Source organism: Eschscholzia californica, unplaced genomic scaffold, assembly GCF_041429995.1.
Source record: "Eschscholzia californica isolate CP2 unplaced genomic scaffold, dmEscCali1.0.p SCAF_2, whole genome shotgun sequence".
Classification (NCBI taxonomy): Eukaryota; Viridiplantae; Streptophyta; class Magnoliopsida; order Ranunculales; family Papaveraceae; genus Eschscholzia; species Eschscholzia californica.
Window position 1 is genome coordinate 37792867 of NW_028238309.1, and position 25405 is coordinate 37818271.

Here is a 25405-nt window from a genome sequence, read left to right on the forward strand (position 1 = left end):
CTCTTTCAGGTTGGAAAACAGATTAATATCTCAGGCATGTCGTATTGTTCTCATAAAATCAGTTCTGACATCTTTCTGTACGTATCCATGTAGCTACCTGACTTTACCTATTCATATTATAGACCACCTAGAGAGAATATAAAGAAATTTCTGGTGGGGCAATTCCCAGGATGAGCAAAAATTATATTTCATCAGATGGGAAATAATCACCAGTCCCAAAGAGTATGGAGGTCTAGGTATTAGATCCATCAGAGAAGTTAATGAGTCTCTTATAGCCAAAATGGCGTGGAGATTCATAACTCAATCTCAATCGAGTTGGGTCAGATTACTCACGGGTAAATATATCAAACATGATGACTACTGGACTATAGAGATGTACAACAACTCTTCGAATTTCTGGCATGCTCTGAACAATACTAAGAATACCATAAGGCAAAATATCATTTGGATGGTAGGGGGATGACACTTCAATTAAAATCAAACTTGGTCCTTAAATCCCAAATACACAAAACCACCTTCCAACTATTCTAAATGAGCTACCATCGCATATAGGTTGGGTGTCTGATTTAATTATACAGGAAACAAATAGCTGGAACAGTACTATGATAAATATGTATTTCGATCAAGATACAACACAAACAATCAATGAGATTAACCTACCACAACATTATCAACATGAGAAGGTAATCTGAAAACCTACACCTACAGGTAAGTTTTCTACCAAATCATACTATTCAACTATTAAAGTTAGACCATCCATATCATTAGAGGCTCACGAGTTTCCATGGAATTTTTTTTGGAAAAAAACAGACATGATCCCTCAAATCCAAACTTTCATATGGAAACTTATTCATAGGGGCTTACCAACACTTAGTAATGTAGGAACCAGGGTTCAAAACATAGATCAAAATTGTAAGATGTGTGATACATAAGAAACAGAGACAACATACCGTTTATCCTCGTCTTGCCCTAAATTCCAAGAGTTGGTGGGAATTTCAGGACTTATTGACCTACAAAGGATAAACACAAAGCCGATTAGTTACCTTAAACAGATACTGTTACAACAAGAAAATAATGATTATCTTTGGTACAACTTAAGTTCTCTCATGTGGGAATGGTGGAAGCAAAGAAACGAACTTCATTTTCAGCAAAAAAAAACCAAATCTAAGGCACTGCTGGTGGGGGAACGAAACAATCAATCATATATATATATATATATATATATATATATATATATATATATATCCAAACCCTAAATGAATCTTCTAGCTCACATCATGATTTTCATGACGTACAATGGTGCCCTTCACCGACAGGTTCCATCCAAATAAACTTTGACGGATCCTACAAAGATGAGGAGGCCTTCTACGCAACCATCGCAAGAGACTCAGTGGGGGAACACCATGGGTACAAAAACTCGACGAACACAACCTCGATCAACCATTTACATTGAGATATTAGGGTTTACTCTGGGGACGGAGTTGGCGGAAGAGATGGAATTGAACTCTTATATATTGGAGGAGGATGCGAGGGTTGTAATAAATTTAATCACAACCGTTGATCAAGAGGTTCTGTGGAAGGTAATCACTGAGATCAACAACCTTTGTGCTCGCACGTCAGGGGCCCCAATGGATATCTGTTATTGCCCGAGAAATTCCAATCAGGAGGCACACAACTTGGCCGCTTCGGTTTTACTCCCCCATTAGTCATTTCTGACGAAATGGTCATTCAACAGTTAATTTTGTTACGTTTTAGTACCTTTATTTGGATGTTTTTTAGCATTCCGTTCTAAAGGCTTTGTACTAAACTCTGTAACGTTATCTTTTCTAGTAAGGTTTTCCTCAAAAAAAAAAAAATTTGTATTTTTGTTGAGTGTTGCATTGGAGTCTGGAGATGCTCTAAATCCTGACAAATTTAGAGTTTAGGTCAACACTATCAACCACTTCGACAACCAAGTCCGACAAAACTTGTCCTGTCCCTGTATTGGTTGGTCATGTCACGGGCCAAACTGGAATGAAACCAATTCCGTTTGTCCGCGGCAGAAGTCCAAAAGTAGAAGGAAAGGGGCTCCCTTTCCGTTTTATGAGGATCCATTGATGAGTTGTTTGGATCCTTAATAATGGCGATGAAATGGGTAGGGAAATCAGCTGTTTTTCTAGGGCTGGCGGTTTCGGTAGCTCTCCTTGCTCTTCTTTACCAGTTCTCAGTTAACCAACCACCACCACTACAACCGGTTTGTGTTCAATTTTAGTTCGGGAGTAATTTACTAGTACTTACTACAATATATGTTCTTTGGTTTCTCCGATTTGGAAAAGCTTCCTTTCTTTATTATGTATAAAACCCTAACCCTAAATCACTTAAGTTTAATGGCGTTTGTGTTTTTTTAATCAATAGAAGATTTGGAGCATTGAAGAACTTGCAATGTACAATGGAACTGCTGATGGGTTACCCATACTCTTGGGAATTTTGGGGTGATTTTTTTTAATCTCTCATTTAAAGAATGTACTATTTATTTGTGTGATCTTCTGGTACTGTTCTGTCTAAAGTTGATATTTTTTTTTGTTGAATATCAGCTCTGTGTTTGATGTAACAAAAGGAATATCTCATTATGGTCCAGGAGGGGGTTACCATCACTTCTCAGGCAGGTTTGTTCTGGTTAATTAACTGTACTCTGCAACTTACGCTGTAAATATATATATATATATATATATATATATATATATACCGTTTCGTGGTGATTATGAAATAAGTACATAGATGCATGTAAAACTGGGCCGACTAAATATTATCACCGTATAGATGTGTTTGTGTGTTTCACTTATATTAAGTTTTATCCCTTAGTAGTTACGAGGGTATGATGCGTGCCCGATGGGCACAGACAGTTCTATAATCTCAAACCTTGAAGATAAGTTCGAGAGGTGTAATCTTAGTCATTAAAGATAAGTTTGGAAGGTTTGATTATAACCCTTGGAATAAGTTTGGGAGGTACAATCTTAGCCGTTAAAGAGGAGGGTATATTCTAAAAAAGATACCTCCTTCCTTGTTATATAGATATATGATATTTGGCCGAGTTATTCAATTTCTCTGAGTTAGTCGCTAGGAGCCCACTCCCAGTTGACTGACAAGTTTCTGACTCCAAGATTAATGTTTGCATTTCGACCATCTTAACTTAAACGGCGACTTGATCCCCAAATGATTCCCGAGCTCATGTCCTTTAAGTCTGTCCTCTTAGCATGTCTCTTTTCTTGGCTTCACGATTCGATGTAAACACAATCATCTTTTGGCTCCTAACTAGTAGGGGACTCCTCACCTTGAGGCTTGTAAACATTAAGGTTTTGGCTTTGGCACCTCAAGACTTGCTAACTGTATGTGCTTGCACTCTTATCTTTTCTATATTGAAGCTCCTAATTGTCCTTTGTGTTTCACTCTCTCTATATTTCTGTTAGTTTTCTGAGTGCCAAACTATGCCTTTGCTTTCTAAAGGCTGGAAGAATTTTTCACTAAAAGTAACAATATCAGAATCAACTCCATGATGTCAAACCTAATTTTCGAACCAGCTTACAACTGTCGTACAATGATAGTCCTTATAGAACAACGATATGAAGTTGCTTGTCCTGATATGTGCTATTAGCCTCTCATTGTTTTTTATCAGTGCTAAAATATGTTATTTCCCGGTTTATTTTGAGGCTACTAAGCTGTACTTGGTTTTGCCCTTGCATGTCTTATATAATTTGTGCTTGCTGACAGTTGTTTACCTAACATTTTCAGAGATGCATCACGTGCATTTGTTTCAGGGAACTTTACAGGTAATGTTAATTTCTATTTGTGCTGATGCTACTTCTTGGCTTTTGATACTCTGCTGTAAACATTTTTAGAGGTGTTTTTTTAGGATTCTTTCAACATTATAATTTTTTTTTTTCTACTGTAGTACTAGTCCTTGCATAGAGAAGACCTTGAGATGCTTTACTCATTTATAAGAGACTACATAACCTAGCCATTAATATGCATATTTTCTTCAAAACCTGTGGGAAATGGAAACCTTGGAAACAACTTTTGATTCTTGCAACAAGAAAAGGAAAAATATTGTAACCATTCAAATATGAACATCTAAAACAACTTTTGTACAAGTTACAACCACACCTACACACCTTGTCCATGAAAGCCTATAAATGCTAGTATATATATTTCATTGCGTTGAAATGCAAGAAACCTATTTTCAGGTGGAAACCCACCTCTTTTCCCTCCTTATGTTGAAGAACTCTTTTTAATGTTCAATGGTCGATGGAAGTCATGAAACTGCATCCTCAAGTAAGTGAAAGATTATTGCATTTCATAGTCAAAAGTACTGAGAATTTGTACTCGTCATCAATATCCCCCTCCCACCTTTTACCCCCACAGACCCACAAAAACCATCTAAAGAGACTTATAGTTCTCCTTGAGTCCTCGTCGGTAGTGATAAAAAGGGCCAGAAGTATTACCCCCCTTCCTTCTTTCGTGGATTTTTTATTCATGCCATACTAAAAAAGGTAGGATTTGAGATGTGTATACCTCACATTTTATGACATTCAGAAAAGAGAGGAAGATTATGGGTACATTTGGTAGGTCCATGGAAAATTACTTCTAATCTTGTTATAAAATATACAAACAATTATTTTATTTTTGTGTTAAATTCTCAAGTGCTCCTAACCTTTCACCGACACGACCCTTTGACCCCCTAGTTTTGTCCAGTAGACCTTCTAGCCACAAAAAAAATATGATTTTTTAGTGTAGTAAATATAAAGATGAAGGCGGTTGAGAAAGAAGGTGGCGCGGATGTAGGGGTTTCACTATGTTCAACTGAAAGAGAAAAAACGAGTTTGGGAAGAACGGTAAAGAGATAGACAACCATCTCTAAACCGCCAGATATGGCGTTGATAGAGACAGAGGGGCGCCTAATCTGATGTTCAGGAAAAAGCTAGCTGGGCATTGAGATTGAGAGGCCAGATGTGGACTATTTAGAGTGAGAGACCAGACGGGGGAATGTCGAATTTTGGCGGGCCCTTTGTCCATCTACCTCTCTGGCTTTATTGCACCACAGAATCTATCTCCTTCCCTGTCTCTCCCTCGTTATGTCTCCTCTTATTTTGCTCTCTCTCTCCCTACCTTTGTTTCCATATCTTTAGCACTTCTAGGACGACAACCAGCTCAGGAAATGCTTATGGTCGGTGCATATGGAAGATCACTAGTGAAACAGATGAACCTCTACTAGTGATGATCTGATGAGAACACAATAGAATAGACAAAGTGGGAGAGATATAGGGGTAAATTGTGAAGGAAAAAAATGGCCAAATACATAGTGTGATTACTGATTAGTTAGCGGTTCATCAGTTCTGGGGCCAAAGGGTCTTTTGGACAAAATTGGTGGGAAAATGGTCGAATTGGTTAAAAGTTGAGCTGTTGAGGTCGTTTGGGACTTTCGCCTTTTATTTTTACCAAAGCACTAAACATAAACATTGATTGATGGGATTAAGATCTTTCGGAATTTTTTAATTTTGCTTTTTAGTCTGTTTTTATGACTTGGAGGTTATGCAACATTATGATGTATGAACAGTGGTATTCTTTTTATACAAAAAAGTGGGTAGTTCTTCTTTTTAAAATACTTATACGTCTTTCACTTCCTATAGACGTACGCCTCACTTTTCTAGCGAAAATGCCATGAGACGAAAAACAGTGGTTTACCAAATATAGATTGTGGGTGTAAACTATTAAAGAATTCATTGATCACTTATTAATGTAAGTTTTCAAAAAAGATCACTTATTAATGTATGAGTTACGAGATCCTTAAAAGTAATATATGAAGTAAGAACAATTCACTAAATAAAAGCTGATTAGCCAACAACACATAAAAGTTGTGGAACGTTTCCACAATGTGCGAATAATTATTTTCTTCCTTTTTGCAGAGGATGGATTAATCGACTCATTACATGGTTTATCCAGCATGGAGGTATTGAAGTTCATTGCATGTTCTCATCCTTGTTATTTTTAAGTTTGATAGAGTTATTCCCATGCTTATGCCAACCTCTTGGTTAGCTAAGTCAGTTAACATGTAATTTTGGTGTCCGTGAAACCAAATAATTGGACATTTATACAAGTCGGTTTTGTTTTGAAGTGAATGGAAAAATATTTTTGTTTTAAAAAAATAACGCGTAAAGAGGTGATTCTTTTATTGAAAAATAACATGCGCTTTTCATATTTGTAAAATCTGCTTAGTGGTTTACCTATTGTGATTGTTGGTTTTGTCTTTAATAATGTGATATCAACTTTTTTTTGCGGGATGATGATCTAGTTAATGAAAATCATCCTTCAAAGAATCATAATATCGTTTCATTAATGCCCAAATACAAGTGCAGATAAAGTGTCAGCTTAAGTACATGTTATTGATGCAATCCTAGGTCATGAAAATCAAAGTGAGCAAACAAAACATCAAGAATTAAACAATTCTATAATAAACACAAAGTAATTTGACAAATAGATATTTTAATCAAGCTCGATTCCACTGGAGATTATTATCGATGCTATTTGTAAAACCTTAGCAACCAGACCAAGTTTTCTGATATCTAGTGGAGATTATTATTCTTCATATGCCAAAAAACAAGTGGTTAATTGGTTGAAAGATGAAGTCCGTTATTAACGTATTAAACTATTAATCATAAAAAGATAAGTTCAAAATATTATCTTTCTTCTAAGAAGAAGAATTTTACTGAACCCTATTTTTTATCTTCTCAGTGGATCAGAAAATACTTACAATAGTTAAGATTGTTTTGTCGTAGGTGAAAAGTGTCGTTGACTGGAAGGATTTCTACTTCAGAACTTATACGTTAGTAATCTTCGTTACTTTACTCTCCTTCCTTTTTTTTTCTATTATTATTATCCTGTACTAGTGATTCTGTCATTAAGCATCAATCTTGTGAAGAAAGGTAAATATTATCGAAGTTTTGTGCATCTCATATTTCTATAAACAAAAGTGAGTAGGCGGAGATGGTATTTGTTTTGCTGAAAGATTTTATAATATGGAGTTCTTGTTGATGCATAAAATCTGTAGTTACTGTATCGTAAATACGAGTGCATGATAAAGTTAGATAAGGGGTATCTAGATTCTAGAAGACATGTCGTTTACTAGCAAATGGTGCAGAATCCATAAGTCGGCTTAGACTCCTAATTATTGGGTAAATGGTTTGATGCATCAATCAAATAAAGCACAAATGTTAGTAAGGTTGAAGAAGATAACTGTAATACGGAAAGAGTTCCTAAAACACCAGGCATATTATGAGAATAATATATACATCTGAGATTACTATTTACTAGTCTCCTTCGGTAATGACATTGATGACACAATTTATCGCTTTGATTTTAAATCATTCAAATTTTCAAAGTAATAGTGGATTAAAGTATGGGCCAGGAAGATGCCGCGTCAGCTTCTCAGTCAAACTCTGAGTAAGACTCCAAAGGAAAAGCATTTCTCATCTTATCATGTATCTTATTAGCTCATATATGCCTATAAGGGTTTATCATGCTTCAATCTTTCATTGATTGGAAGAGAGAAATAATGACATAGGACGTCTCATGTTGTCCCATGTAGAAGTAAATTTCGAAATCGGAAGTAACAAGTTAATTCTTTCATTACTTGAACTATATTCCTAATGTCATGGTAATCTGATTTCAGATACGTTGGGAAACTAGTTGGTCGTTACTATGATAGTGAGGGAAACCCGACGAAGTATTTGAAAGGAGTGGAAGCAAAGGCAGCTAGAGGGGCCCAACTGTTGGAGAAACAGAAGAAAGAAGAAGCAAAGTTGCCTGATTGCAATTCCAGATGGAGTCAACAAGAGGGAGGAGAGGTAAAGTAGTAGCATTATTTGCTGGTTTTTCTTTTGAGTGCCTGAATTTTAGTCGTTTTGAGTTTGACTTGTCCGAATCTGAGTTGTTAATGGCCTTTTACTACAAACTTATTTTAAGTCGGACTTGAATGGACCTAAAATCACCCAGAGTCAGCCTTTTCAGATTTGTCAGACACACAACTCGAGTCCGTTCAAATCTCAAGTCGTCTTTCAGATTTCAAACTAAAAACACGAATACTATGTATCCATAGTCGTTTCAGTACTCTGTATTGTGTTCATTGTTACTTTCTTATACTGAAAGTAAATAGTAGTATTGGAGAGGGTGTTTTTTTTCTTGTGAATCCGTGTTCAAACCCGAGATCTAGAAGGTGTAAACCAATGTTGTAACTGCTCCAGCCGAGGGAGTTGACGTAGAGAGGCGTTCTTGTTCTTTCTTTTATCATATTATTCGAGAGCAGAAATTGCAGTAGAGAGTGTTAACTATTTGTTTGTTTGGGCAGGTTTGGTGCGAAACTGGGTATCCAAGATTAGTTCAAAGGCCGCTAGAAATTGCATTAACAGGAAAGATGAGGAGACGATGTGCATGCTTTAAAGAAGAAGAACTCGGGCAAGCAGGTCTCGAGATCTACGAGGGCTGCGAATACCTTTCGAAGGTTTGTACTGTTAATTAGATCAATAACAGATTCTCTTTCATCTCAATTTTCCCTTCTTCCTTTCTGGGAATCTCAATTTGATGTATTACTATATTACTTCGATAACAAGAGGAATTTATTTATAATGAGAACTTGGGTCACCAGTCTTGTATAGTTTGGGATGCGAGATTTGCCTGTTTTTGATGTACTCTTACTAAAGTTGAATTCGGATTTCTATGTCAAACTCGGCTCCTTATATAATCTTTGTATGCCGTTTTTAGTAGTGCAAGACAGTTTCTTGAATAACCTAACGTCGTAAATTCAAGAATAGACATCCAAAATTAAACTTGATCTCGAAGGCACAGTATCTGGAATTGGATGGGAAGTTATCAAGTTTATAAAGAAAACAGTATGTGCTTTCCTTTTCAAGTTATCTTTGAAATCTAACTCAAGAATGAATTGATTTCGAAGTGTTTGTTTGTCTGATTCGTCTGAATAGATTATTTGATGGTGTGTTTGGATGACGGAATCATGAATTCGCGGATTCATGAGTCCTTGGGATTCATGATTCTACGGAATCATGAATCCAAGTAATATTTTTTGGTTTGTTTGACAACTAATAAAAATCCTATGATTTATTATCATTTGATTATTTTTAAATCATTCTTTAGAAAAAATATTGGATAAACCTTGTTCTCAAAAGTCTTTTTTTCAAATATCGTTTCGTTAGAGGAAATATCAAATTTTGGGAAAAAACGGTTTTTGGAGAAAATGATTTTTTGCAAAAAAAATGATTTTCGGAGGAAAAATTATTTTTCGGGAAAAAAAATGACTTTCGGAGAATAAACTGATTTTCGGGGAAAAAAGATAATATTTTTGAAGAAAAAATGATTTTCAGGGAAAAATCTGATTTTTGGAGAAAAAATGATTTTTGAAGAATAAAAATATTTTTGAAATTTAAAATGATTATTTTGTAGAAGGAAATTTTTTTCGTTGATTTTAAGTTTAAAATTTAGATTTTTTAATCTAAAATCCTAGGAGGTAGGGTGGGATTTTGGTCCAATACAAATTTTGGAATTAGGAATCCTTAAGATTTAAGAGTCCTAGGATTCTTTGTAGCCAAACAGACAAAGGATTCATGATTCCTACCAAATCCCGCCTTTGGTAAAAATCCTACTTAGGAATCCTCCAACCAAACACATCATGAGTTGATTTTAGTAATTTAATCCAGACAACTCGCATTCGATGAAGATAAAACGATGGTCCAACTGCCCAAAAAATCCACTACAACGTCAATGAGGCCACCCTCCAAAATGATATGGTTTAAGCCATATGGGACAAAACAATTTAGGGTGAACGCATTTGTCGAAAAAAATTCTTCATCCACTGTGGGTTAGGTTCGGTTCACTTTTTCGAGCTCTTCCTCATCAATATCTTTGTTCCTCCACTCATGAGGACCAATACACACATTCTAATCGAACAAACTGAGTTTGCCAACTTAACATTTTCATCTTTTATAACCCCAATCTTGTATCGTGTAGACTGAATAGTCCTTACAGTAGATTTTTCTGAAAATTTCAATTTTTTTATTTCGTGTCGAACAGCCTTTGACCCTGACTGATGAGGAAAAAACGGTCAATATCTAAAAGCATATTTATCTGTAAATAAAAATCTATACATCCTCGATGAGCATCCGTCAACCAGTACCTGCTCACAAACAATATTTCTCATAAAGCTGCGCATTCTAAACTGCGAGCCCTACTACACAAGCATGCGCGCAAACACACATAAACATTGCTTCAAACATCCATCACCTTAATAATGCTCGAAGAGACTTCACTTGTCATTTCTTTATAACCTATCGGTTCAAGTTTGTCATAATAGATGAGTTACAGATCGTAAGTACTCTCAGTACCACTTTCTAACACAAGTTCATGGTGGTTCGAGCAAACTGCATAATCATTCTTAACATCTGGCAACCGATACAGACATGTGGGTGTGTGTATAATATATATATTTCGGCACACTAACTCTGTTGGAAGACGAGAGGATGAAGGTAGACTGGTAGAGGTCACCTGTACGATGATTGTTATTTTTGCGGGTATCCGAACACTTGCATCAGCTGAATTATCATATGAACCAACAATCTCATCAGATCGAATCATCGGAATCGTCAGTGTCACTTCGCTCAGGTTCATTTCCCTCGGCCTCATCTTGAACCGCCACCTTGGGTTTAGCTGCTGCTGCTGCTGATGGTGCAGGAACATCTTTCTCACGCTGACCTGCATTTCCATCACCATCTTGTAGCTCAACATGTGACACTTTTACAGGTCAAGGAATATTTAAACATACCAAACTAGTTCAGCAAACATGGACAACACTAATAGTGTAAACAAATAAAGGATATCCGCTACGTTCTCAGCTGTACCACCTGCCATTATGCTAACCAGATCTTTCTCAACCCTCTGGACAACCTCAGGCTGCACCAAATTAAACAATACCCATGTACGATTAGAATACAAGGAGACCTAAAATCAATGAAGAAACATTCCCAGCAAAGTTGTGATATATATAACACACATTTAGATCAGGTTCCCTTCGAAATCTTCGTCTACGAGCATCCCTCATCGGAGGAGTAAGTCCATGTCTATACTCCACCTCATCCGGGTTATTATTATCACCTTCCTCTCTAACTAGAATTATCTGTTTCATGTCAATAATATCGACTTAGAGGGGATCGAAGAATGCCTCCATAATCATAACAATAACAGTTCAGGTTTACCTGTCCAATGTCAGCTGTTTTAATTAGCACATTATCATCATATGTCTTGTAAGATTCAACAATACCAGGAAGATCCAAAAGTGAGGCAGGAAAATGGTCATTCCCGATACCAAATGTACCACTCCTTCCATCTTCTACAAAACAAAGGGGAAAACTTTCATGTAAAGTCTAATAAGATAAATTTAAGTTTGACTGTTAAAAGAGAAGGAAAGTAGAAATAACTTAGAACTGCAATTACCATCCACTAACATTAAGTAACCACTGGTTGTAACACAGGCACTGGAAATGAACACAAAAAAAAATACTACAATACAAGAGCAAAAGAAACTAGAGAGGAATCTAACAGGAAGGACAAAATGATTCAGTAAAGACAAAAACAAACAAAAGTGATTACACAATAAAGGTGAATCCTAGCTAATGGGTCCAGTCAATTCTAAACTACAAAGATTATGACCTCATGATGTTGCCAACATAACATCCCAGTTGTGAGTTAAGTCGCCGCACGACATATGTTTAGCCCGAGGCATTGCTCTGCTCCAACGATACAAAATATACCTTGAATTGAACTTTGGATCTGGTCAAATCCACCTAACTATCAGAGAGGAACGCTAGGTTCTTTCTTTCCAAAGGGTACATATGACAGCACGAGGAATGAAATTATATATGCCATTCTGATTTTCTCCCACATTCCGAGTTCCTGGCTGACTGAGCCTAGAATGCATCGGCTCACTCGAAAAGAATATCCAAAGACATATCTGAACAAGCGACCTCTGATAGGTGCTCATGGACAGTCCAACTGAAGATGATGCTTGTGAATCCATTGTATGTTCATTAAGGAAGTACTCTCAAAAGTTGTGGTAAAGCACCGGTGATGCATCTTCCCTCTTAAGTGAGCAAATTTGAAATCGAAAGAGAGTCAAATATTATCAAGCTTCAACATATTTTAACTATTACTATAAGTAACTGAAGTCCACAAGAATAAGAACCCACAGAGAAAAATTTCTGTTCAACATACTTTAGCCCCATGTCCTTTTACCAGGCGGTACAAGTTCGGGAAATTTTGTCAAAACTCGCTAGCCTAGAATAAAGTTTCTTCTGTCAATACAGATCCAAGAATTTATTTAGGCTTCTACTCCCTACTAGGGTTTGCATAGGTTTGTGCTTTCGCATATATTTCTTACTTGGTTTGCACGGGTTTATAGAGGTTTGCATAGGAAAATGAAGCCTAAATAGTATCCAAAATCCAGAAGGCATTGACATGTCTTTTCAACCATGATCAACAGGAAATATTGCCTTCGGGTTACTTTCTATACAAGTTTTTTTTTCCTTCAGATCATGAATTACTGAATTATCGCATGAGCGTAGTTAGTAGGAACAAGTTCTTTTTGTATCTAACACATGCAGAATAGCTAATAATCTAGACATTCTTTTTTAAGTAGCCCAACTTAGAATTCATAAATGGAACAATTCATATATGAGATGATGATAAACCAAAACTAAAACCAACTACTAAACAAATTGAGTTCAACCCTAAGTACCACCTCCTCAAAGAGTGATTCACATTCAATTTCAATCATAAATCAAAGGGAAAGAACACTGAGAATCAATCAGATGGGAAGAGACTATCTAATACCTGAAAACGATAAATCCAAGGATTTGTCTTCCGAAGAGGAATCAGCATTTTCGCTGAGAAGGCGATCGATTCTCTCAGCAACCGAAGGTGGAACTCGTAGTATGAATTGTTCTTCCATTACATAAGAAAAAAAAACACAAACGATCTTGCTATCCTACAAATAAACTCAAAGTATTAATCGGGTATTTCTTATTTGTACCAATTCACGAGAATTCAATCTAGTGTTTGCAATTCGTCAAATAGATATCGTGCAATTGTAATATGTTTAAAAAATTTATAAAACCCTAGTGAAGAAAAAACTGAATTGTAGAGAAGGAGTAGGAGATAGCTTATTTACCTCTTCTTTTGTGCTCTCAGCTCTGAGAGAGAGAGAGAATTATGTCCACCTAGGTTAACGGTGACAGGGATTGGGCGGATCAATACAACTAGGTCTAATGTAGTGGTGCTTGTAGGGCCGGGAGCGGGTAAGAGCTTCAACCCGTGCTTACCACGAATAAAATAGCCTTAGGGCAACTCCAATGTGGGGTTCCGACTCCCAATTTTGGGAGCCCCTAAATTTTGAGAGCCTCGGAGCTTTTCTCAATTTCAACGTCGGACTCTCAACTGGGGCTCCCAAATCAAAATAATGTAGTGTACGAAGTACGTGTGTGAGATTTGTGTTTCAAATTTCGACTATCAATTATTAGATTTCGACTATGAATTAAAGTGTGATATTATTCGAGAAAAATAATTTCAAAAACATAAACACACAAAAAAAAAGTGAAAAAATAAAAAAGAAGTAGTTCGAAACATTTTAAGAAGATTAAAAAAAAGTAATCAAAAACATTTTTTAAAAAAATAATAAAAAATGTATAGAAGTGGGGTGGATCCCCTTTTTAGGGGATCCACCCCAAATATGGCCGTTGAAACCCCCAAAGGCCATATTTTTGGGACTGGAAAACTCCAGCCCGGACTCCCATTTGGGAGCCTGGAAACATGGGCTGGGCTCCCGGGTTGGAGTGTAGGGGCTGGGGCTCCCAAATTCAAATTCGAAACCCCAACCCGCCCCACATTGGAGTCGTCCTTATAAAAATGTACGGTTTCATTCCCGAACAATTCAAAAACTTTTTGATTAAACCAAACTGAACTTCACTGTTTTGGTTTGACTTTTGCTCGAATTTTGAAGCCGTTGGTGAAACCGAAGAATTCTATATTCCTTAATTTGGAACTTGACTACCAAAGTCATTATACATTGATACGTCAAAGATATGATAAGTACGATAATCGCTGAATTAAACTTAAGATATATGTATATATATATATATATATATATATATATATATATATATATATATATACATCTTAAGTTTATTATGTCATAAATTAATAAAAAAAATGATTTTTTTTAGTTTGTTATGCTTTTCATAAATTTAAATTTAACCCCTTTTTTTTTAGAACCGTTAGTCAACTTTAAGTATTAAATTTTTTGTTTGTCAACTTTAAGTATTAACTTTTTTGTTTCCATAATCACTTCTGATATCGAAGATAGCGTGTGATCAATAAAGTTCTCTTTGCCTCCGCTAAACAAGAATAAGAGAGTTTAAGATCAAAACGAAGCGACAAGTGCTCTCTCTAACTCGATTTTCTCTTCAACTTGCTTCTTTCTCACACTCTTACAGTATGATTGATATGGTTTATGTTTCTTCTCGTATGTTTGGCTCTAGATTTGTAGAAGATGGAAATCTTGAAGGTCAAAACAAACATTTCATGAGGGTCACCATTTTGTGTAGAGCTGGATTTATAAATTTGTAATAGTAAGACCATGTTTGTGTCCATCTGGTTTAGAGAGATAAAGAAATAAATAAAACAAAATCTCAAGAAGGCCAGGCAAATGCCTGAAATTTGGAATCAAGCGAAACCAAATGCCTGATATTAGATATTTTCGTACCAATTCTGTAACCCCATTACGTTTTACTCACTGATAACCCTTCCTTTTAATCAACACAAAACATAAGTGAACTACCAGTTAATCATACAACTTCCATTTTTACTGCAGGAACTCATTATATCATCTGATGTTCAGAAAAAAAGAAGTAAACTACCATCTGAATACCAAGGCAAACTTCATTTACTGCTTCATATTCACTGGACAATTAAAAGACAGAAGATTAAATAAATGATAACTCAGATGAACTCATCAATCTCAACAATGCTTGGGTATACCGCCCAATCTGTGCTTACCTTCTCGCTCCACAAGTTTATAAACCCAACATCTCAATATGATCAAACCATCTACTTTACCGACAACTTCCACACCTCTCGAACGTTTGAAGAACCATCTGTAACTTCTGCAACTAAAGATGCTGCCATTACACCTGTAGAGAGGATCACTTATAAATTATGCAAATACACTCCTGTCATGACTTACTACGCAGTCTTTTTGTTTTTTAATGTCCAAATCTGTCTTGTTTTGGTCAGGTGTAAAAAAGTCATTTCAAGTTATTTCAGACTATGGGCTCTTAATTCAAGCGTACTTATGTGCAACTCAAATAGACCTAAAATCAGCTAGAGTCAACCATTACGACGAGTCTGATGCATGGAACATGAAAAGCAAACATTCTGAGATCTGACTCGAGTTAATTCATATCTCAAGTTAGATTTCATATCTGTAATTGAAAAAGAAAAACAAACACCACCTTGTCTTAATGGGGAGAACGTTAGAGGAAGAATTCGGTTTAAGCATGAAAGTTATAGGCTGAAATCGCTGATTATTAGATGCATCTATATGATAGGTTCGACTCTGGAGCAAAACTTTTATGGCAATCAATGGCTACTACCCCCTACAACTCACCATCTTTTTCTACCATTGCTAAGAAGTGTCTTGTTCCCCCTCCCACTCCGAAATAATGTTTCTTTCCTGCCATGTAAACAACTCCGTCTGGATGCCTCACACACTGCAAATTAGCATAAACATTAACAGCCAATCGTTTAAAGTATTATAAGCATTGTGCAACAGGGATGGAGCTCAATTAACCTTCTTGATGAGTTCATATAGATTTCTGTGAGAGGAAATAGAGTAAACTGTCTCCGCCATTAAAATAACATCGTATCTAATAGTCGAATCATGTTCACTTATTGAATCAAGGGGCTTTTCATTATCATGGCGAAGAAGTGTGTCAACCTCACTCCAATCACCAGCAAAGAAGCGAACTTCTGCTTGGGCCCTTTCTTGTTCAAACTTAGATTGAGCTGCTTCCTTTTCTAGATTTGCGTTCACATTTGGTATTGTCAGACATCGTAGAACCTCAGCATTGAAGTCTTGGAAATGAACTGCAGCTGCACCCTGATTGAACAAACAAACAAAAAAAGATGAACAAGGCAATAAAGCCCCAGATTTGGAAAACTGGGTGTTTGTTAAAGACATAGATAGCTGTGCCATGGAGTGTGAGGATAAACTCACCTTTAGACACGTAAATATTCCAGGAAGTCCATGCCCACATCCAAGCTGAAAACCATGAGGGCAAAGATTAATAGTTTTACCAGTTTTTCAAAATACTAATCTATGAAAAAGAAATATAGCATTTCATACATTTCGGTTCTAACGTGGTTTACATGGAAGCTTGTTTATAACTAGAACTAGAATTATTCTAGAAAAAAAATGACAAGAAAGCAATAAATATATGACAAAAGGAATCTTCAGAGGAGATAAGATCCATTTGATAAAATTAAACGTAATGGTGCTAGCTCTGTAGTATTATTGGCGTAAGAGGAAACACTTGGTAGCAACCAGTATCTTATAAGCATTTTGCTACTAAGGTGTCGTTTGGCAACGAAAAGTAGAAGTACTTTTGCTTGTAGTAAAAGTTCTTTTGCTTTAAAAAAGTAAAAAAATTTCAGAAGTATATTTGGCAAAAATGTTACTTAAAAGTAAAAAAGTCAAAAAGTTAGTTTGGTAACTCAATTTACTTTCAATAATTTTATTTTTCTTTCTCATAGAGATACTTGATTTTAATTGAATTTATTTATGATATCCACGATTACTCTTGTATAGGAAGTAGTGGTGATATTGGTGGTAGTGGTGGTGCCATGAAGGTATGGTTACGGGGTGTGGTGGTGGTTGAGGTTTGATGGTGGTGGTGGTGGTGGTATAGAGGTATGATGGTGACGATGGTGGCAGTGGAAGTACGGTGGTGGTGATGGTGGAAATGCGGTGGTGGTTGGGATACGATGGTGGGGGTGGATAAGGTATGTGAGTGATAGTGACGGAGTTATGGTGGTGATGATATGGTGATTGTAGTAAAGGTGGTGGGATAAGATATGTAGGTGGTAATGATGGAAGTATGGTGGTGGTGGTGAAGGTATGGTGGTGGTGGATAAGATATGTAGGTGGTAATGATGGAAGTATGGTGGTGGTGGTGAAGGTATGGTGGTGGTGGTGGTGGTGAAGGTACGGGGATGGTGGTGGAGGTGGAGCTACTGGAGCTACGAGGTGGTTGTTGTCGAGATGTGGTGGTGTATGGTGGTGGTGGTGGTACGAAGGTGGTGGTTAAGGTGTGGTCGTGGTAGTTGAGGTAGGGTGGTGGGGGAAGTGCAATGCTTGTTGTGGTGGTGGTGAGGGTAGAATGGTACGATAGAAGTTTAGTTGTGGTAGTGGAGCGGAGATAGACAAAAAAAAAATCGTAAAGTAAAAAATTCATGCATGTCAAAAAAAAAGTTACTTTGAAGTCAAAAGCTAAAAATTTTAACTTGAAAAGAAAGTCAAATTTTAACTCAAATGAAGTCGGTAATTTTTGCGTACCAAACTAACTTTTTGACTTTTCCACTTAAATAAGCAAAAAAGTAACTTATTTTAGTGTTGCCAAACGACACCTAATTATTCTTTTGTCTTTGTGGTCAGCAATCTCTCCTGGCTTATTCTTTTGTTACATATTTTCTGCATTCTAATATATATGATTGGGAAATGACTTTTGGACCGACCACTTTTACCGTTTAGATGACCATCCCACACAAGACAAGAGCAAAATCGTATTCACACCTGTGAAAATTACGATTTTGCTCCTTTTATTCTGTGGCAGGTCATCGAGGCGGTAAAAAAGTGGCGTCGTGGCGGTACATCTATCAGCTTTGTATATGCTTTCCCTTTTTAGAAGATGATAATGAGGACAATGACAACAATGATATAATAATAATAATAATTTATGGAGGGCATGAGAAGGAATCATGAACCTCTAAAACTTGCTTCCCAGTGAGAGATAAGTTTCCATCCTGAATCTCAGTATGAAGAGTCTTAACTAAGTCAATTGAACCTTCCCATAGCTTCAGCCCTCCTAAAACCACACCATAACAAACAAAACCCAAAACATCACACACTCAACTCACTTCGACATTTTGTCAAACACTTACTAAGCAATTCAAAAAACACCAGAAGAGCAAATGGGGTGTACTAAAAACACATACCTTCGTATTTTCCAGGCACCAAATCAGAGTTAGATAATGAAAGAACTTCTTGGGTGCTCACCCGACCCTGTCAATCAATACACAGAAAAAACAGTTACAGAGAGAGAGAGAGAGAGAGAGAGAGAAGAGAGAGAGTATTCTGGTAAAAGTACTACCTTGAGCAAGGTAAGAGCTTGATCAAACTCAAAATTGATAGACTCCAGCTTATAATTCACGGTGGGTGGAATCTGTTATAATGAATTAGTTAGATAATAAACGGGTGAATATGAGGAAATCAGTAAATTGAATTTGGGTGAACTGGTTCTTGCCTGATCAGAGAGAGACAATTCGATACAAGGAGGGGGTGGAGGAAGACTCTCATTTTTCTCTGATTCAAAAAGCCCTGAACCCCATTGTTTCTGGTTACTGAAAGACAGTAAAAAGGATGGCTGTTGGTCTGCTTCTTTCTTCATATTTTGGTTTGTTGGGCAAAGGGATTTTCAACAGAATCAGTCAGTATGAAGTTGGATTGGCTTAAAAGTAACAAAGCAAAGAAGGAAGGTATACCTCTGAGTTTGCCGCCATTGATGCTGATTTTGTGGACCCTTGCTATTGGTCGTTGTTTTGTGGAAAATGGGATTTGGTTGCTGGGGAAAATCTTGGATGCGGCCGACACCCTTCTCGTCTTCATGCAGTCAAGGGCCAGACGTACATTTCCCAGCCATATTTCAAAAAGAAATTTGGGTTGTCATAAACTCCAAAAACTTATACGTCTCACGTTCGATTCTCACAATAAGTGGAGTACACGATTATTGAGTTTGGGTTATTAATGTATAAATAAGTTTGTTAAGCTTAATGCTTTAGATCTCGTTCATTTGTAGTTTAATTTCGGCAGTTGTCGTGCTTATCACATCTTGATAATGTAACAATGTCATGTAATAACGAACGTAAAACGTAGTCCATTTCCAAAAAAAAAAAGAAAATTTGAGTTTTTTTTTTCTTTTTATACTCTTTCCTCTCTCTTACACACACTCTATCTGTACAAATTCTATCTCTGCTCGATCCCTCTATCTCCTTTCTCATGTCCCACTGTTTCGAAGAAGGAAATGATTCTCTTCGCCAGAATCTCATTTATCTCGAATCCTAAAACATTTAAGGAGAGTTTCTGGTGAAACATTCTCAAGGGTCACCGATAGATTTCTATTGTCGACGACCTTTCAAGAGAAAATTGAGTTTTTTTTCTCTTTGTTCCTCTAATCTCTTTCTCTCTCAGTTCTCTGTTTGAATTCTATCTCTGACAATATCTCTCCCCTTTCTCCTCTTTCACTATTCCGACGAAAGGAATAATACTCTTCATAGGAATTTCATTGCTTGAAACATTGTTGAGGTTTCCGACCCTTGCTCAAGGGTTTCATGGTCAACGACCACGAGACCAGAGCGACCACAAACATTTCGATCGAGAGTCTTTAAGATTTTCATGCAAAATCCTCTATGACATTGAGAACTGGTGTGGTTGTGTTGGTATTTGTGGTGGTGGTCAATTGTGGCCATAGTGGTGGTTAGTGGTGGTTATGGTAGTTACCTAGTGATGGTGGTAAGAAGAGATAATGAAGAAGGAAAAAAATTGGACGCCGACATTGACACTCTATTGGCACCATTGCTGCCGTGAAGAGAAGTGGGGTGGGCGAAGTATTTCTTACCGAACACTTGAAGCCCCGTGACCACACTCAATTTCTCCAAAACACCAATCTTTTCTTACCCAACACTTGACGCCCACTTGGACCCCGTGACCAAACTCAATTTTCCAAAAGGTGGGGGCTTTGGGGAATATAGAAAAAGAAAATAACTATTTAGGTAGAAAAACTTATCTTAATAACTATAAAAGCATGCACTTTTTATTAATAACTAAGAGTTGTCAAAATACTATTGGTAAAGATGCATAGAGTTTAAAATAATATGGGTATTTATCAATCAGGTCATTTTTTTATTTTTTTGTTTCCAAAATAACCTTATATACTAATCTCTTTCCGCCAAAAGATTTCATCATCGGAGAGAGAGAGAAAGAGAGAGAGAGAGAGAGTTTTAGAGAGAACGAATTGCGATGGAGGTCGAGTTGAAGGAAATGGTAGATGATCTTGAAACACTGAAACTAGTTATATCAGATATTCAGATCCAAATCATCATCTAACGATTCTCAAGGTAATTCTTATTCCGATCATCGTTTTCCTCGATCTATCTCCTTGTTTTTTTCCCTGATTTTTTTTCTGTAATTTAAGCCAATCATCATGTTTAAGAAACGTAGATATGAAATTCACGATCTTGTCTACGTCCAAAACAATTTCTGTATAAATGAAATGAAATTTGGGTTGATTAATTGGAAATCTGATCATGTAGTTTGTGAATCAGTAGTTTAATCTAATCTAACCTAATTAAGCCAATATTTGTAGAATAGAACTATAACTGACTTTCTTGTGGAAATATTTATATGTTCATGGCTTTTTAGCTGCAAGAACGTGTTGTAGAACTCGGTGTTATAACAACTTTTGAGTGTTGTTTCATTTTTCGTCGAAGAAATCGTTGCCGGCTTGTTCAGATTTGAGCTGATTCATCAATTTTCCCAGGGTAAGCCAATATATTTCTATCTGCTGTTTATCTGATTAGAGACTTAGGTGTTGTTTTTTTTTTGTGCGTTCGAATCTGAATTAGCTGACTCTGAATTGACTGAACTGAATTTGACTGAATTATTTCTAAAGTTAGATGTTTGTTTTCTAATCTGAATTATTGGATCTGAATCAGAAGTTTAACATTTATACCCTTTCCAACTAAAAAGAAGAAACCTAATTTAATGTACTTTCTTTCTCATCTCGGCTGAATAAAATGGGAAACAAAACCCTAATAAACCTCCTCCCTCTCAAACCCTAATAACCTCCTCCCTCTCAAACCCTAATAACCCTCATGCTTCTCTCTTTCTCATTCTCTCTTTATCTCTCTCCTTCTCTCTCTAAACCAAAGATCAAAGGACTTTCAGATGCATATTCATTCGAGATCGAAATCGAGTTCCTGCAGATTGGGGGCTAGATTATCTTGCCATGAACATCCAAGCCGGTTCAAGAACAATAACCAGTCGCAGCAGAGGGAAAATAACGAAGGTAGCAGGGTTTAATAGGCACTTGAAAATCCCTCAATCTTCACAAGCTTCAACATTCTTGGTACAGATCTCTGGTTTGGTTTGTCAAAATATCAATCTCCTTGACTCCCTCCAACTAAACAGACTTCCAGGAAAAACCCTAACTTGAAACTTCTACTCATTGTTAGGGTTTCAGTTAGGTCAGTGAACTATCAACAAAGCAACCCGAAAATGGAATTAGTCCTTCCAAGTTCTGAAAATAAGAACTCTGACGGTAGTGGCGGTGATGGTGATTTTTCCGGTGGTGGTGATGTTGATTTTGCCGGTGGTGGTGATGGTGATTTTGCCGGTGGTGGTGGTGTTCACTGGTGGAAAAATTTCTAAAATAAAAGGGCAGAAACGTCATTTAACAAATTTCATAAGTTGGATCCATTTTTCAGGCTTGTTTTAAAGTCTGAAAATATATGGGCTCTTTTTCAGCCCATTCAGACTTCGGCCCAATTCAGCCACAATTTCAGATTTTTTTAAATCCAAAAACAAAACATCTGAAATCTGAATTGGAATCCAATTCAGATCTCAGATCTGAAAAAATGAAAAAACAAACAGCACCTTACGTAACTTAAATTGTCTGACTTGTTTCTTTAATGAACTACAGTGAAAAACAACAACCCTAACTGGTGGGTAGCAGATTCTGATAAGCTGAAATTTGCTAAAGTCGTCGGGTTGAATTTCTAGTTTTTGTGCTGATGGGTAACATCCCTAACATTTATCTGTGTTCTGAATATCAGTACCAATATAGAATATATGATGAAGTTTGGGTATCTTTTTGTTGTGAGATCTGTGATATTCAACTCACATGCTACCTTTCATATATAAAGCCAGATGATAATACACAATTGTCAAGCCCGAAGAATGGTTCGAATATTATGAAGTCTTATGAAAGAAAGTTGTCACTGGTTTTGGTGAGTTAAGACTTTCGAATTTGGATGTCTAATCTGGGCCCTAAATTAAGATATTGACGAAGCTGAATTTGTATCCTATAGCGTTCCTACGTCCCATATTTCAGTTTAAGACTTGTCGGGCCAAAGATTGGATCACATATTTCAGAAGAAACAAAAATTCCTTGTCAAAGCAATGAGTTTGTTCTTGAACTTCTCTTGGAGTACGCTTGCAATTTGATAGGTTCATCAAAGATCTTAAGCCTTCCGATATGGATAAAGCTCAGCTCAGTTTGGGACATAGTTACAGTCGAGGAAAGGTGAAGTTCAATGTCAACCGAGTTGATAATATGGTTATTCACGCTATCTTCCTTCTCGACACTCTTGATAAAAGATGTGAACTCCTTCTCTATGAGAGTCAGAGAGTGGTACTCCTCGCATTTTTCTGAACTAGTGAAGATAGTGAATGATAACTATCTATATGCCAAAGTTGCCAAATATGTTGAGAACAAGTCAGAGTTGTCTGAAGACAAAATCACAGGCTTAACTGAGGTACTTGGAGACGAAGACAAAACAAAGGAAATTGTAGAACCAGCGAAGGCATCTACGGGACAAGATTTGTCTCCAATTGACTTAATTAATGTTAAGCAATTTGCCCAAAGAGTGATGGACTTATGAAAGAATTTGCACTAGTATTTAGTGAACAAAATGAATGAGATTGCACCAAATTTGGCTTCTCTTATTGGTGAAATGGCGGGTGCTCGTTTAATCTCTCATGCTGGTAGTCTTCCAAATTAGGCCAAGTGCCCTTCATCTACCCTTCAAATCGAACTACAACATATGCAATTTACATTATGCAACCACATGTTTGCAATTCACATTATGCAAACACATGTTTGCAGATGAGATTGTTGCAAACACGTTTGCAGAACAGATTTTTGCAAACACGTTTGCATAACAGATTGTTGCAGACACGTTTGCAGAAAAACGTATTTTTTGAAAAAAAGTATTGAAAGTGGATCTTGTTAGAAAGCTATGAAAAATCATTTCTAAATATATAATTTTTATAGAAATTCGACATCTCAAACAAAAGTTATATCAATTTAAAGTTTAAAGAAAAATAAAAGAATTTAGTTACACAAAATGACAAAAAGGGGTATTTTAGTATTCGTACACTTTTTGACCTGAATATTAATTTTCAAATGTTTTGTGCTTTTCTGCTCATTTTCAATATTATTTTGACCTTTCTAGAAATTACCCCATAAAGAAAATGAATATGCTCCTTAATCTTCATCTTCTCCCTGTATCCCGTTCTCGGTCTCTCTCTCTCTTTCTCTTTCTCTCTCTCAAAACTCCTCATTTCTCAACTAAAGGTCAGATCTTTATTTTCCCCAACACTTTTTCTGTAAATCCCCAAATGTAGTCCTAATTCCACAAGAAACCCTAAGAAACTTGCAGAATCTATTGCTTAGGTTTCTTCAAATCATGGCTCCTCATACACCCTCATTCAGATCCATTTCAAAGCACACAACCCAATCAAAAACCCCACAATCAAAACACCAACATTTAAACTCTGCAAGACAAATCAACCCATCTTTATAGATACTCCATTAAAACTAGACAGATTACACATGAATACATGATACTTTTAGTGGGACAAACTAAACAAAGAAAAAAGACAGATCTGACTCAGACTTCTATAACTGGTGAATGATTACACTCACCCACTCTTCTTCTTTACTCAACTAGATAGATCTTCCTTCAAATTCTAATCTCACCAAATTTCCCTCACCAACAACTACTTCTTTCTCTCTCTTTAGGAAACTCTTTCTCTAAACTCTAGCTATGTCTATTGCAGATACAGTTACCGAATTTATTTCGAAGCCCACATCTATTTTGGGCATTCATTTGTGGGTTTTGATTTTTATTTGTATTGGACTCGTAATTCTTTTTACCTTTGTTGTACCTGTATCATCTCTTGTACTTGTAAAAAATCTTCCAAATCTAGACGTCAATCAAGACTCTGTTTCAAAAACCCTAATCCTAATTACACCAATCAAGTACAACACAAGCTCCCTGATTCTTCTTCTTCTATTCCTAATCAATCTGTTCTTCCTGAAGTTCAAATTCATATTAAAAAACAAGGGCATCGAGCTGTACTTTCTACAAGACAAATCAACCCCACAAATCAATCCATCCAATGTGTTGCAGAGATAGATCTAGAGAGGGAAAGCTAGAAAGAGAGCGAAACAATGAGAAAGAGAGATAGATGGAAAGAGAGTGTGTGAGGTGGTCGGGAATGTTGACGGTGGTAGGAAGTTTTGGAGGGGGAGAGAGAAGACGAAGATTAGGGAGCAATATTCAATCAAGTATATTTTTGGGCTAAGAGATAAATATGTTTTCTAAGTCAATATTGACGGACTAGGTCTTTATTCCCTGGAGATTTTTCTTTATTCCCCAAAGCCGCGACCTTTCCGAAAACACCAACTTTTAATTCGAAATATCCCCCCATGAGTAACCGTTTCCTCTCTTCTCCTTCTCTTTCTTAAATTACTTTCCAGATCTTGGTGTTTTCTGGAGGAGGGATCCATCCTCCGGATTTTCCTCTTTGTTGGTTATGTTATATCTATAATAAGATCTTGGAGTGTAGGTTTTAAAGAGAGATTTTATGAAATCAAATCTTATTCTACACAGTTCTTGTTATTGGATTTTTCCTCTTCTTCTTGTTCTTCTCTCTCTAACATGGATCACATATGCATTTCTTAAAGTTACAAAAATTAAATTCGATAGAGGGTTTAATCAACTTGTTGGTGATTTTATATGTTTAAGGAATGGAAGTATGGATAAAGAGGTCAGTGAGAAAAGAAGATTCAGTATCGCAGAATTCTACGATGAACAATTCAAGAAGATTGAAGATGAAATTACAAGTCAAGAGAAACAAACGATCAAGATTTCACTTTTACTAGTATTATATTATTGTTGCAATTTTCTTTTTGTCGAT

At 36.5% G+C, this 25405-nt stretch overlaps 3 protein-coding genes and 1 pseudogene across 8 annotated transcripts; 2 read left to right on the forward strand and 2 right to left on the reverse strand.

Moving 5' to 3' along the window:
• The first annotated feature begins 418 nt into the window (after positions 1-418).
• MAPR4 (membrane-associated progesterone binding protein 4) lies at positions 419-8770 on the forward strand. 2 transcript variants are annotated; one of them, XM_086659310.1, is made up of 8 exons: positions 419-2233; positions 2395-2471; positions 2574-2645; positions 3769-3806; positions 5940-5983; positions 6810-6856; positions 7703-7877; positions 8378-8770. In XM_086659310.1, exons 1-8 carry the CDS (start codon positions 2120-2122, stop codon positions 8546-8548), a joined length of 738 nt encoding a protein of 245 aa, XP_086515436.1. In that variant the 5' UTR covers positions 419-2119; the 3' UTR covers positions 8549-8770. The 2 variants fall into 2 exon arrangements, with proteins under 2 accessions (XP_086515436.1, XP_086515437.1); XM_086659311.1 differs by having other exon boundaries at positions 1935-2233; positions 2398-2471.
• Positions 8771-10324: 1554 nt separating this feature from the next.
• TAF7 (TBP-associated factor 7) lies at positions 10325-13428 on the reverse strand. 4 transcript variants are annotated; one of them, XM_086659317.1, is made up of 6 exons: positions 13262-13428; positions 12925-13078; positions 11292-11425; positions 11090-11212; positions 10941-10989; positions 10325-10791 (listed from the first exon to the last, which is right to left on the reverse strand). In XM_086659317.1, exons 2-6 carry the CDS (start codon positions 13040-13042, stop codon positions 10661-10663), a joined length of 555 nt encoding a protein of 184 aa, XP_086515443.1. In that variant the 5' UTR covers positions 13043-13078; positions 13262-13428; the 3' UTR covers positions 10325-10660. The 4 variants fall into 4 exon arrangements, with proteins under 4 accessions (XP_086515443.1, XP_086515441.1, XP_086515444.1 ...); XM_086659315.1 differs by having other exon boundaries at positions 10325-10824; positions 10917-10989; XM_086659318.1 differs by having other exon boundaries at positions 11292-11422; positions 13262-13332.
• A 1501-nt stretch (positions 13429-14929) lies between these two features.
• LOC147557709 (Putative methyltransferase family protein) lies at positions 14930-19250 on the reverse strand. Of its 2 annotated transcripts, XR_015234167.1 has the most exons (10): positions 18907-19069; positions 18669-18806; positions 18516-18587; positions 18361-18427; positions 18130-18230; positions 16364-16408; positions 15938-16246; positions 15755-15857; positions 15145-15278; positions 14930-15048 (listed from the first exon to the last, which is right to left on the reverse strand). XR_015234167.1 is itself a non-coding variant. In XM_086659319.1 (9 exons), the coding sequence occupies exons 1-9, from the start codon at positions 18922-18924 to the stop codon at positions 15196-15198; spliced, it is 936 nt and encodes a 311-aa protein (XP_086515445.1). In that variant the 5' UTR covers positions 18925-19250; the 3' UTR covers positions 14930-15195. The 2 variants fall into 2 exon arrangements, 1 of the variants encoding a protein (XP_086515445.1); XM_086659319.1 differs by having other exon boundaries at positions 14930-15278; positions 18907-19250.
• A 3142-nt stretch (positions 19251-22392) lies between these two features.
• On the forward strand, positions 22393-24641 carry LOC147557710 (uncharacterized; annotated as a pseudogene).
• Positions 24642-25405: the final 764 nt, after the last annotated feature.